Below are 14,004 nucleotides of genomic sequence, written 5' to 3'. Positions count from 1 at the left end.
TGGGCACAAAGGCAAGAATGCTCAGAATGAGAGCAAACAGGGCAACAGTGAGACTGACTAAAACGTTTTTCAGAATGGTGACTCAATTCTAGCCATGACTGCAATGACCTATAAAGTTTGAATAAAATGCCGTAACATATAGGTTGGGTAAAATCAGTAATGAACCTACAGTATTTTTAATTTTATGGGTTTTTAAACTTTCATTATTTTAGATTTTTTTTTTTTATGTTCATGTTACCATCAGGAATGGTTATATGCATATCATCTTTCTCATGCACACATAGCAGGAAAAGAGTGTGAGCATTAAAAAGCCGAAGTGTGGCCGAAGGGAAAAAGGAAGCCGGTGAGTCAGGAACACGCTCTTTGTGAGAATGTCAAGCTCAACTCCCAAGAAATACTTTGGAAACACAGTAAAAACAATGAGGTTTATTTAACTTAAGATGCTTGTGATTGCTGGACGGTGTAGAGGGTGTTAACTTTACTGTTTATTGTCAGTGGACTGATGTGAGGAGGACGACCAGGCAGTACACAATTCAATATGAGCGCTATTTTTAGCTGGTTTAAGATATCTAGCTTCCTTTTCTCTATTTGAAAGATATGAGCAGGTTAATTGGTTATTCACAATATTAAGATTTTATTAAATAAAAATAAAAACTTAATTTTGCTTCAATAAAAAGAAGCAAAAAGAAGAAGAAAGTGGCAAATGATTGCATTAGTTCTCATTATAAGGACTTTAAACATGATTTTTAATTAAAAAGAATTTTAATCATTTTTGAGAGTGTTAATAGGTTGCTGGAATAACTTTCTATCTTTCCCTTTATTTGTGTGTTTCTGTGGGTGTAAATTTATAATCTAAAATGATTTATTTAAATTTATTAAAAAGCAGTATTTTTTAATTACATTTTCTGTGTCAGCTGATACAAGAGCGTTGGCAGTTTGCGTGATGTGGAGAGACACAGAGGAGACTGTTGACAAAGGAATTGTTGAATAAAGTTGTTATTTTTGTTTTCTTCGCTACAAAAAGTATTCTGCAGATGGACTATTCTGATGATGCTTTTCATATTTTTCTGGACTTTGAAAGTGTAACTTATTTGGCAGTCTATGGGACAGTCACAAACAAGCCTCTCGGTTTTCATCCAAAATATCTTAAATTCTGTACCGAAGACGAACGAAGCTTTATGGGTTTGGAACGACATGGGGGTAAGTGATTGACAAAATTTTAATTTTGGGGTGGAGTAACCCTTTAAGACTATAGGAAACTAGGTCTGAACTAAAAGTGCTGGTAAAATGAAGATCTAACTTTCTTTTCACATCTTTATAAATGTGCAAATATGAAGTTGTCCAGTCTGAGGTGTCCTCTCGATCTTTATTAAGCAGGTTCAGAATTAGCTCTTTGGTCTTTGATGGTTTGTGAATAAGGTTCAATTCTCTGTCAGACTTTGTACACTGTAGAGGGCACATCTCTCACCCATGGCCCCTTATCTTGGCTGATGTTGGCGAATAATGTGCCAAGAATTTCCTGGCACTTGTTGGAAGCAGACAATTTGGCTCTTTGGTTGACAGTCACATTGTGGTCATGTCAGGCAACTGTCCTGATTAGAAGATGTCGTCCAATCACTTTTGACTATCGCGTTCCATTTGACCGTGCTGTTGAGTGTTCTTGGCTGGGCCGTTTGTTTCATTGATTCAAGTTGTTTAAGAGGTACATGACCCTCACTCCAACAGACAAAAGGCTTTTCACTACAGACAGGATTCCACTACTGACTTAGTTACACAAGTCATTGCACACTTATGGATGACATACTATTTGGGCACGGTTTTGTTTTCTTTTCATCATTCTCTCTCTCTCTCTCATTATATAAATGTGAAATTGTACAATGGCTAATCATGTCCTGTTGAGAGTCTCTAATTGATTGATTCAATAAATTGCTTGATTAAGTGCTGTTTTTAAGTGTACTTTCATTAATACAAGCACAGACAATGAGTACAGTTAAGTGAGTAGTTCATCTAAAAATGAATTAGCTGAAAATGTATTCGCTCTCAGGGCATCCAAGATATAGATGAGTTTGTTTCTTCATCTGAACAGATTTGGAGAAATGTCTGCAGTAAATGGCTGCCGTCAGAATGAGAGTCCAAACAGCTGATAAAAACATTGTGATAATCCACAAGTAATCCACACAGGATAAAATACCAGTAATCTATACACAATATTGCTTTCTTCAGTAAAAAAGATCTTGGAGAGAAATATGCACAGATAAAACACTATTTACAAGCAAAAACGGTCCAAAAAAAATTGTCAGTGGATTTTGATGTGAGAGGACAGCAAGAGACTTTTTCTTTGTGATTGGTTGTCTTTCTAGCATGTATATTAAATGTATTCCATCATTAATCTATCCATATCTGTTTTTGCAGTGCAAAAGTATCACAAAATGTATGTGTTGATTTTAATGCACAGCAGACAGAAAAGACAATGAATGCACAGTATCGTTACAACTTTTTGTAACAAAAGATTAATGTGGTTCTGATGCAACATTTTATACAGAATCAAATCCTGAACCTTAAACTTACCTAAAACTTTAACACTGTTTTTGCTGCATTGCAAGCACTTTTGTTTCGTGTTTGTGCCGTTTTCATTTAAATCATACAATATATCACTTCACAGAATTACTTGGAGTTGTGAACACTGTAGGGAAAACTGTAAGTATTATTTGATGTATTACTGTAAATAAGTGTCATGCAACACTACAAGTTTCTCCTTGTTCCTCTTGTAAATTAAAGTGCACTTATTAAAATACTGTTAAGATATTCATTCAAGCATTTTTGAACACAAAGTTTGCCAAAGTGTACCCTACAGTGCTTTAATGAAATATGCATTGCACAAGCCAGATGTGGATTTTGTTTACATGAATTGTACATATCCAGATTGTCTCAAAAAGAATGTGGTGTTGTTTGAAATTCACTTTAGTGTTTTTTGTGATTGTCTCTTTTTTTCTTTTCTTTTTTCTTTTGTACTTCTGTAGTCTAAGGTCCGAAATGTCCTGCGGCTGGGTCTTCATTCTCTGGGATCAGTGCTGTGGGGGGATGATGTGTGCTGTAAGGATAACCTCGCCCACTGCCACGCCCTCACAACTTTTCTCTACATCCTCCGAGGCATGTTACGCACATCACTCTCAGTCGCTATGGTGACCGTACCATCCCACCTCATACAGGTATTATTAGATTATATCAAATAGTTTCTCACTGTGTTCATATAAATCTTTTGTTCAGGTTTATTTTCAAGACTGATGGTTGAAAGTCACCCTCAAATGCTGATAATATATATATATATATATATATATATTTTTTTTTTTTTAATTTTGTGTTATTTGTGTTATTACATTTTACAAATACACTACTGTTCTACTACTACTTTTTTTTTTGAAGATATTAATGTTATTTAAAAAGGATGCTTTAAATTTATAAAAATCCTATCTGTCCATCCATCCAACAGCGATGACGTCTTTGTAATATTTCTGTACTGAACTGTGATTGGTTGTCTTTCTTGCATTTATTTTCATACAAATTTTCATCAGCTATTGTATTGCAGTGCATTTACCTCCCACCCCCATTTTTTTCTGTGCTGTTTGCTAGGGCTATTTCTCATACTGAGGTATGTTAAAATCTTAACCCTAAGTATTTAACTAGGGTTGCCAAATATACTTTAAATCATGCTGCTATTCTAAGCAATACGATTCTCAGTTTTTGATGATCAAACCTGCAAAATTCCATACACTGAAGGAAGCACACACAATATTGAGGCACATGGATCTTAGGAGACTTGTTCTAGCAACACCTTGGTAACCACTCACAACCGTATTTTGGTAACCACTCACAATTTTTGCTATCATCATGCAAGATAAGACTTCTCCACCATTGACTTCTAGAACTAATCCCACAGAACAGCCTTTTTAGATTTAGATAATTTTTTTTTAACTTGACTGTCAGTCAAGACCAGCATTGAGGTCACCATAAGTTTGTCGACCCTGGCACACCATCACCGCCCCATGAGCCGGAGTCAAAGAGTCAACCCCCCGCCGTTGTTTGAATGAGGTTCCGCTTGGCTGGGGTTCAGGGGGCCTGTGTGTGTATCTGTTTGAGTACATGTATGTTTGGCCTTCAGAGGAGCGTCTTCATTGGCGCGTGAACCCACATTCTTTGTCTGAGGCCCTCAAATTTGCATTCATCCAGCCAATGGTCAGTCTCGAGTCTTTCTGGGCGCTTCTGTCTTTCAGCATCTCTCGGTTCCTGAGAGGCCCTTTTCTTTGTGCCTCCATTAGCCAACGAGAGTCAGGCCGCAGTAAGAGTGCTTCAAAAGACAAGATCTCGCAGTTCTTTGTCCGTTTGGAGACAAAGTGCTGAAACCTTTCTAAGGGAGGCTGGGGGGCACACAGCGGTTTTCTGCAGTAGAGGTGATTGAATAATGTGATTGGTTTGAATGTGGTTTTGTGGAGTATATATGATGTAAACTAATAGATTCAGTAAATACAGTATGTTTTGGTGTAGGATTCAATATTTTTGCTTTAACTACTAAACTTGGGGTCAGCTCTTGTGCTGTTGTGTTAAACCTCCATTATTTTGGATTAGCACCTCATCTAAAGTCCATCTCAACTGGAAAGGGCCGGGCATTGAAAGCCTCCTCTGATGAGACTAAAGCCATGGTCCATCTGAATCTTTAATCAGTCTCTGCTCAAATAGCACACACACATACAGTTACAGCCGCTGTTGGGTCAAGACCCTGGAGACCCTGTCTATCAGTCTGAAGAATGACAGCTTCGGAGACCTGAAGGAGGTTAAAGGAAGAGCTGAACAGCTATCGTGGCTAAAGTTAGCTCTTCCATGTGACTTGTAGAGCAGTTCAGTTTTGGCAGAATTGGCAGAAAGCAAAGACTAGTTGTTCATAATGTTTACACATTCACTGTGTATTCTTTATTAAATATTTTATTTCCTAATTTGATCATACTCTGAGCCATCAACAAGACATACCTTTTGCCATATTAAAATCTATTAATTAGATTAATCTATTAATAAAGATGTTCCCATGAAATGCAATTGAGCTATACTTGTGTATCATTAATCACAAGCAAAATAAATTTCTAGAATTGCATTGCATCTGTAATATTTCCTTTTAAATTAGCTTAACATAATTTGCCATTGTGAAATTAGTTTTGCCTTACGTATGCGACTTATTAAAATATTATTGTCAGAACATAGCTAAATCAAAGATTGATTCTAATTTTTTATATCACACAAGTATTGTTCCTTATATATATCTGTGTTGTATTTTTAATTAGTTAATTAATTTTTTTTTATTACAAACTGTCAAAATCATGCTTCAAGAAAACTAACCAATTCAACTACACACAGTGTTTCCTACTATTTTTTTTTATTATTATTTTATTTTTTTAATACATTTTTTTTATTATTATAAATAACACAAGCAGTAGATTAAAACGGTCTCTTCCACTTATTGTCATTAACCTGTCTGTTTTATTAAATTACCATCCTTGACTTGAGCCTTTAGCATGTTGGCTCAACTGTTATAGTTGCATTATTTGTTGTTTTGTTTACTAGCTTTGGTTCGATGGTTGAGTTACCGCTGAATGTCTATCACAGTTGCTTGGGTTAAATTTTTTATGCTAGATCTGGCAAAAAGGTCACAGCTGCATACACGAACACGCAGGATCTCAAGGTCCACTGTAGATGAGAGGAAGGGAGGAAAAGAGAAATAAAAAGAAAAAAGAAAGGACACGGATGCATGAAAACTGCATTAGGGCTCGTTAGCTGCTACAGAGAGGAAGCGTATGAAATATTCACGAGTGGCATAGAGAATCATCTTTCTGTCTTTCTCTGGAGTGTTCCCTCCTTTCTGAAGGCACTCCGTATTTGTTTGTGTCCAGGAGGCGGCGCTCTCAACAGATTTTTATGTGTTTGCGCATTTTTGCTCTTTAATACTTGAAACTAGCTTATTTTCTCATTTGTATTGGCTTGAGTGTCTTTTCAGTTGTAGATCTGTGTTTGTTCAGTTTTAGCCTCGTGAGCTTCATATCAGTAAGGTCAAGGTCAGAGGTTTTCATGACTTCTTTTCCAAGCCTGCTATGGGTTTCTAAAATATTTTACCCATTCTATCATGTTTTGACCACATTTTAATCTGTTTAGCATGATTAAACCAAATGTTTCCCATTAAAATCATCACCCAAAATGCATTAGGAGGCAGTCCAGAAACAGGCCATTTCAAAGTATGAAAAATGTACAATTCAAATGTGACACAAAACCTTGATGAGCTTAAAGACATATTTGAAATGCTTTCGATGTCTTTAGATTTTTACTCCATTTAACAGCAGAAATTTTTGGAATGAAAGCATTAATGGGCTTTTCTCAGACTCTGATGTGGATGGGATCTTTGGATCTTTCTCTGATTTGATGTGGCTTTATGCTTCCATTCATCCAGATTTGTGCCGTATGGTGACACTGCATGAGTAGCACGATCAGAGAAAGAGAGTCAGATAGATTTGGAGAACATGTGTTTGAGCAGCAATTGTATGTTCTGCTCTGATCTGATGGATTTAATGTTACTCGACACAACCAAAGGCAGCAGTTTACAGAGTTGCCATTATGTAGCACAGCTGATATCCTTACCAAAGACAATCTAATGATACAAGTGCTTATCCAAAATATTAAAACATCATTTTTTTTGCATTGAACATTGTTGACTGCTAGGTGGTTGATTAATGAGAGTCATAAAAGCCAACCCTTTTTTTTGACCCCAAACTTTTTAATTACACCTCAGTTGGACATCAGTGATCCCTCAAATGCATAAAATCCTGTGCTAATGCTAAAGATTTCAGTCATTTCCATCCAAAAATGGAAATGGCTGATAACTTGGGTAGTTTAAGTTTTGTAAGCTCAGGCTTTGTTGTAAGACTGTGAATTCAGTCTCTGGAATACCCTGTTTGTTTTTTTTAGATAATGATGACCTAATTCAGTTCTCACAGGAAACTGAATATGACCCGTGCTCGTTAGGAGGGGTTTAATTAGCAAGAGATGCTCCTAGCATTGCTCTAGATGTTCCTGCATGTGTTTGTACCAGGCACTTGTACACTCATGTATTTCCTGTCTCTCTCATCCTCTCTCTCTTCCTGTTTCACTCTCTCAGAACAGAGCCGTAATGGGCCGAATAATCAGACTGAGTGACACAGCCATCGCTCTGGAATCATTCAAAGGCTCAGAGAAGGAGACCAACCCACTTTACAAAGACTATCATGGTGAGAAGAAACATTTATATAAGAGTTCAAATGCACTGCTAAAAACACCCTTAAAGCCTAAATATTAAACTTTTGCCTTTAACTTCTTCTGCAACACTTGATATCTAATTTATATCTGATTTTGATATTTTATGTTATTATTATTTTTATAAATTTTGCATGGACATTTTTTAATTTTTGCATTAAAAAAATTGCATGGACAATAAAACTGATTAAAAAAATTAATACATATATTTGTTTAACGAATAAAACTTGAATAAATACTGTATATACTATAATAAATAATAATTAATAAATGCTATATAGATATATTTAAAAACTAATATAAAAGCCAAAAACACACAACAAAATTACTAACACTAAAATAAAAGTAAAAAAATAAAATTCCAGAATCTATAACAATAAGTTCCAGTGTTGTTATTTTTTTTTACAAAAACTAACTTCTTTATTTGAAATAAAGCTGTAATATACACTTAATATACAATATAAAACTGTATATTAATATTAAACTGTAATATACAAGCTAAAAGAAATATTGAAAAAAAATGATAAAAAGGTCAAAAGCACATAACAAAACTACTAGAACTTATTCAAACTTGAAAAATGAAAATAAATAAATATATATATATATATATATATATATATATATATATATATATATATATATATATATATAAATTAAGCTACTACTAATACTATAATAGTATATAAATAATCCATAAATAACACTGTTCAACATAGCAACACCTTGACAACCATTCACAACAGAATCATGGCAGAGCATTTTACATGGACACACGCCTCACATTTGCTTCATTGGTCCCTCTCGTCTTATTCATGCCTTCTTTTGCATCATCCTGTATCTCTCTCTCTCTCTCTCTCTCTCTCTTACACACACACACACACACACACACACGCTCAGTAAAGTGCATTAGTAGAGAGGGGCAGGCAGGGTGGACCTCTCTCTAGCTGTCAGCTCGTGTTAGTGTGGCCATGTTCAATCAGACGTGCTCCTTGTCAGACAGGCCAGGGGGAGATTCGGCTGCCACGGCAAACGTCCACACACACACACACACACACACACACACACACACAGGCTCCCAGCACAGCCCTCAGGGGCCACAGAGTTGCAGAATCAATATTTTCATACTGGCTAAAACCTCTCTGTGGTCAGCCTGCAGATGAAGAAGATCCTTTGGGCTCACGCTCTTTTACCGTTCTGCCCTTTTTCCTCTCTTTCTGCCTCTTTATATTCTCCCTTGTTTTCATCTCTTCACGTTGCATATTATCTTTTCAACTCTTTTGTGTCAGTCTTTCTGTAAAGGTCAGTTTGTTTACAGTTCTCTCTTCTCGTTTCCGCCCCCTGCCTTGTTTCTTTCTTGCACTCATTTACTCTGTGTTTACATAATGGCCAAAGTGGGTGTGGTTTAAAAACACTAATGACCTCCGATGATTTGGTTTATTTTATTGATCGGATGCTTCTCAGGTATTTATGAACAAAGTATATACTAGTGATTTCAGTTTCATAAGTTTATCAATTCATTTATTTATTCGATTTATAATATAATTTTATTGTGATGATATTTTATTATTTTATTTTAGAATGTTATTTTGTTAACGTCATTCATTTCTTTAAAATGCGGTTTGTTTATCTATATCTATATCTATGTTATGATGGTTTATAATGTTATTTATGTTAATGTAATGCTTATCAAAATTTTATGAATAAGTTAGATCATTTCAGTTTCATTTATGTGTGAATTTTGTGTTTATTTTAATGTACATTATATATTTTAAATTTCAGGTCGCAGTTACATGTTATTTTTTATTTATAATATTACTAAAAAACAGGTCAGTTACTTTTGTCAAAGTGTCATTAATTTAGTTTTAGTTTATTTCTCACTGTGTGTGTATAGATATATATATATATATATATATATATATATATATATATATATATAGATATAGATATTGATTACTTGCATTTTTGAACATTACTTGCTGGATGTATGAACAACATTAAGCAGTTTTTCTCAGATGTGAAGAAAAAGAACAAGTGATGATGTTTATGAACATACTTAACATTCCATGAGTTCTTTTTAATAAGTTTGAGATATTTTGAGATCTTCTTAAACAAAGATGCTACTGATTTCACTTGCATGTGAATTATCTCTTTTTGGCATTTATCAGATGTTTGCAAACAAATAAGATGGTAATGATATTAATGTTTTCTAAGTTGTATGTGAATTACCTCTTTTTAAGATGTTTGTAAACTGATAAGATGCTGAAAAATATAATGCAATGCTTTCCAGATTATGGACACACCTCTACAATTTTTATTTATTTATTTATTTTGGAAGTGTTTGAAAAAAATAAGGTGTTCGAAGACTAATTGTTTTTTTTGTTTTTTTTTTTACCTCGTTTATGAATTAATGCTTTGCCATAAGATCTTATAGACAATAGTGAATGTGAAGATGTTAACGAGGCCACTCTTTCTTTTCTGTGGTCCATCCTCTACGCAAAGCATGTTGGGATTCCTGTCACAGCGAATCAACTCGAGCGGAATCAACGTAGCGCACAGGTCCCTTTACAAGCAGGGCCTTTAAACACACACATACACATACACACATGCTCTTTCCGTCCTCTCATCCTGGTCTGTAGCGCTTCTTTTTAATGTCATAGCTCTACTGGCTGCATAACTGAGAAAAAAAAGAGTTAGGAATTAAAGAGATAGAGGTTGAAAAAGCTTTCTCTCTTCCCAACATGCCCCTGTGCTGACTGACCTTGTTTTACCCCCATCCTCCACTCACCTCTCTTGCTTTCTCTCCCTCCCACCAACCTATTTCTCTCCTCCCTCCACTACACTTCTTCTCTCGTGTGTTTTGGTTTCTGTGCATTGGTGCAGCTAATAAAATAATGGTTGATACAATGCTATAGTGGCCAGTGTTAAAGGGGATGGCTGCATGTGCCCAAGGTAAAACTCAGGACACAATGATAAACAGAGTCTGTTTAAATAGGTAATAGGCATAGCAACCCTATTTGCTAGAGAACTTGTTTATTAGCCTGTGCTATATTGCGAATATAGTAAGAAACATCATGCTCACTAAAATGTAACATAACAAAAAAATGAATTTTAAATGCAGTTTCAGTCAAAAAGTTTTTATTAAAACTTATTTTTTTTAATAAACTTTATAAACTCATTCACACACCTTGCACCTAATTCAAAACATGCACCTACAGTACAAAAAGTTGTTGCTTGCAACCTGTAAGAACAATTAAAAAAAAATGTTGATCAAAAGTGACAGTAAAGACATTTATAATGTTACAAAAGATTTATACTTCAAATTCAGTAAATGCCATTTTTGCCATTTTTTTTTTAACTTTGTTCACCAAAGAAAAAATGTATCATGGTTTACACGAAAATATTAAGCAGCACATCAGTTTTCAGCATTAATGAGAAATGTTTCTTGAGCAGCAAATCAACATATTAGAAGGATCATCTGACTCTGAAGATTGATGCTGAAAATTCTGATTTACATCACAGAAATAAATAACATTTTAAAATATATTTACATAGAAAACAGTGATTTTTAATTATCATTATATTTCACAATTTGTAATGTATTTTCAATCAGCTCAGTTCAGTCTTAGTGAAGAAATTTATTTCAAAAACATTACACAAAAATAAAAAATACCTGTACAAACCCCAACCTTTTGAAGTCTATACTGAACAATATATCCCATCCAGATGTATTTCCAGCACATTTACACAGTGAAATAATTAGCTTTTAATGTCTTCTGTGTTTGTTCAGGTCTCCTGCATGTTCGTCAGTTGCCCCGTCTGAACTGTCTGTCGTGTGAGGTACCCGATACGAAAGACTTGGCCTTCAAACTCAAGAGAAAGCAGTTCACAATTGAGGTGAGTTCATAACAGTGATGGCACTAGAAAACCTTCTTTAATCGTTTCCTTTAATAATGTTCTCTTCAATTTATTCAGTTTGAATACTCGCAAGCGTTTTATCTTCAACTTTGTTGGTTCTTACGATTATTGTAAGAGTAGATGCTAATATTACTAATTTTAATTGCTCATTTTACTTTCCTCCCCCTATGTCTCTCGAACCACTGCACATATTAGGAGGTCATGATTATGAATTGATGCTCACATTAGCTGTGCTTCACCAGTTCCTGTTTATCTTCCTCAGCTATTGAGTGTCAATTTGAAAGGATGAAACAATTGATTTTAGACAGAACAGGTTACACCTCTTCTCAGCATAACCTCAAAAGCTTGAAAATGTTCTTTCTGAAGTCTCATATATACAGTTATATTCTTTAATGTGTAACATATCGTAGCTGGGGATTATATAGTGGTCAGACAGGTCTGATCAGAAATTTTGCATAATGTATTCACTTGAGGAAATGTGCCCAGGTAAATATATTTTCGTAAAATAAATCTTTTAAAACTTAAAAATTTGTTTGGTCCAAAATTATTATTATTTTTGCTACAGGTGAATTGTACTGGGCCACTAGAGTGACTTTGGGGGAAAAAAAGAAAAAAACTGTACTGTGTGTGTGTGTGTGTGTGTGTGTGTGTGTGTGTGTGTGTGTGTGTGTGTGTGTGTGTGTGTGTGTGTGCGTGTGTAAAATTCACTTTCAGTACAATTCAGGGTTTCAGTATAATAATAATAAAACAAAAATTATTTATATATAATCTGTAATAATTTTATATATAATTATAATAATATTATATATATATATATATATATATATATATATATATTTTTTTTTTTTTTTTATTATTTTTTTTTTTTCACTTTTTATAATTTATTTTCATTTTATTTCAATATCTTTGTTCCTGTGACAGGAATAATTTAGCAGTTTTTTGTCAAATTTTGTAACTTACAGCAAAAACTAAAATTTCTGTTTAGATGGCTAGATATTTGTTGACGAAAATGTTTGAGTTAAAAATCTGGTGTCATGTTGATAACAATTCGTTACAACCTAGTTTATAATAAGAGATATTACATCCTCTTTGTGAAAAAAAAATAAGTTCCAATTAACAGTTTAACTTCTTTTCGACATTTTCTTGGTTAAACTTCATTTAATCATGAATTATTCTGCACTTATTTTCAGTTTCAAGAAAAGTTCCAAATGTAGGTTTCCTTTGGTGCTTGTGTGTGTTCATTTTATGTTGTGTTTACTACCATCACAAATTCTTCAGTAGACACACACACACACACACACACATAATCCTCTTCCAGCCAATGCAGCCTGTCCATCAAGTGGAGACAAATGAAAGGGTCCAGTCTACTGAAGCCCCATCATTGGCCCCTAATTAAGTTATCAGTGGTGAAGCTGTTAATAGTTAATCAGGAAGTCTATTGTCTCAGAAGGACCAGCAGTTTTTGTCTTTAAACGCTCTCTAAAGCAGAGACCTCTCATCCACTCCTCACTAGATTTATAGGGTCAATAAAAGTCAAGTTGGCTTCCCGCAATGTCTGTTTAACGAGCTGACTGCTTTGAGTTTGTGTTATAGCAGCGCTGAAGAATTGTGTGTATCTTTTTGGGCAGCGTAATGTACTTTAACATCTTTTCATCTTATCTTTCAAAATCTCCCAGTATAATAATTTGTAAATCTAACTGAAGCATGCCATGGGATTTGCAACACCAAGGTCATGGGTTTGATTCCCAAGAAGTGCATGAGCTCATAAAATGTATACCTTCAGTGAAATATAATTTGATTTGTGTCGGTCAAATCCATAAATGTAAATATCATATTATAAAAACTAAATGTGCATAGACTAAAATGGTTTAAAGGTCCCAATTCCCCAAAGTCAAGCAATGAGGGACTATATTATACCATATCGTACGTGCAAGAGTATTGAAATCAGTTGTGCTGATTAATATGTTTGTGAAAATCTAGATCGATTTATCATTTATTAAATACAATATTATACAGAATAGTCTATCTATATAATATTTATTATGTAGAATTTATAGCAATGTAAAAGTCTTTACTGTCACTTTAGAGCCATTTAATGTCTCTTTCCCAAATACAAGTATAAGTTTCTTAAAAAAAAAGGACTGGCCTAAATTTTTAAAAGGCAGTGTAGTTATTAATCCTAAATGTTATAGATCTGAATATATAGTTCTAAATGCGTGTGTTGTATTCGAGGTAATGTATCAATTTATGCATTTACTGAGAATTATACCCATGACATTGTCGCTGACACGAACACTATATTGTATATTACAAATGTATATGGAAACCATTTTTATTATGATAGCACAATTAAAATTCATTCAAATTAGATAATATGAGAAGGTGTTCTTGATTGAAGCTCCCAGTGTCAGGTGTGATGACATCACAGTAAGATGTGGATCTTGTTTTTTATGATCACCCCCCCCCCCCACCCCTGATTCGATCTTACCATCCCAATCTAGCCAATAACCTACAGACAGGCCTGTGATAAATAGTGTTACACCCTCACCTTTGTCACGCACACAAACAAATGTGCCGTGCGGAGTTTATGCTGAGTGAAAAGAAATTCATGTCAGTGAGTTTGCCCTGCAGGGTTGAAGGTAGTGTGCGTTCCTTTCAACCCAATGCTTCAATCACAATTCGGCCCTTCTTTTGTGATCATGTTTGTGATGCAGTCTTGATGGGAAGGTTTTAAAGAGAGCCACTAATTGTTCATGTATGTTT

General features: G+C 34.4%; 1 protein-coding gene across 1 annotated transcript in view; it reads left to right on the top strand.

The window, feature by feature from the left end:
- LOC132101805 (elongator complex protein 4) overlaps positions 1–14,004 on the top strand; it is an 81,159-nt gene that overhangs the window by 21,020 nt on the left and 46,135 nt on the right. The window contains exons 7-9 of the mRNA XM_059507029.1: positions 3,021–3,209; positions 7,193–7,301; positions 11,114–11,220. Of these exons, the coding sequence (XP_059363012.1) occupies positions 3,021–3,209; positions 7,193–7,301; positions 11,114–11,220 (405 nt within the window). The remainder of the gene's footprint in view (positions 1–3,020; positions 3,210–7,192; positions 7,302–11,113; positions 11,221–14,004) is intronic.

The sequence above is a fragment of the Carassius carassius genome, chromosome 2 (genome assembly GCF_963082965.1).
Source record: "Carassius carassius chromosome 2, fCarCar2.1, whole genome shotgun sequence".
In the NCBI taxonomy this organism is placed as follows: Eukaryota; Metazoa; Chordata; class Actinopteri; order Cypriniformes; family Cyprinidae; genus Carassius; species Carassius carassius.
This window is presented reverse-complemented; position numbering and strand designations above follow the sequence as displayed.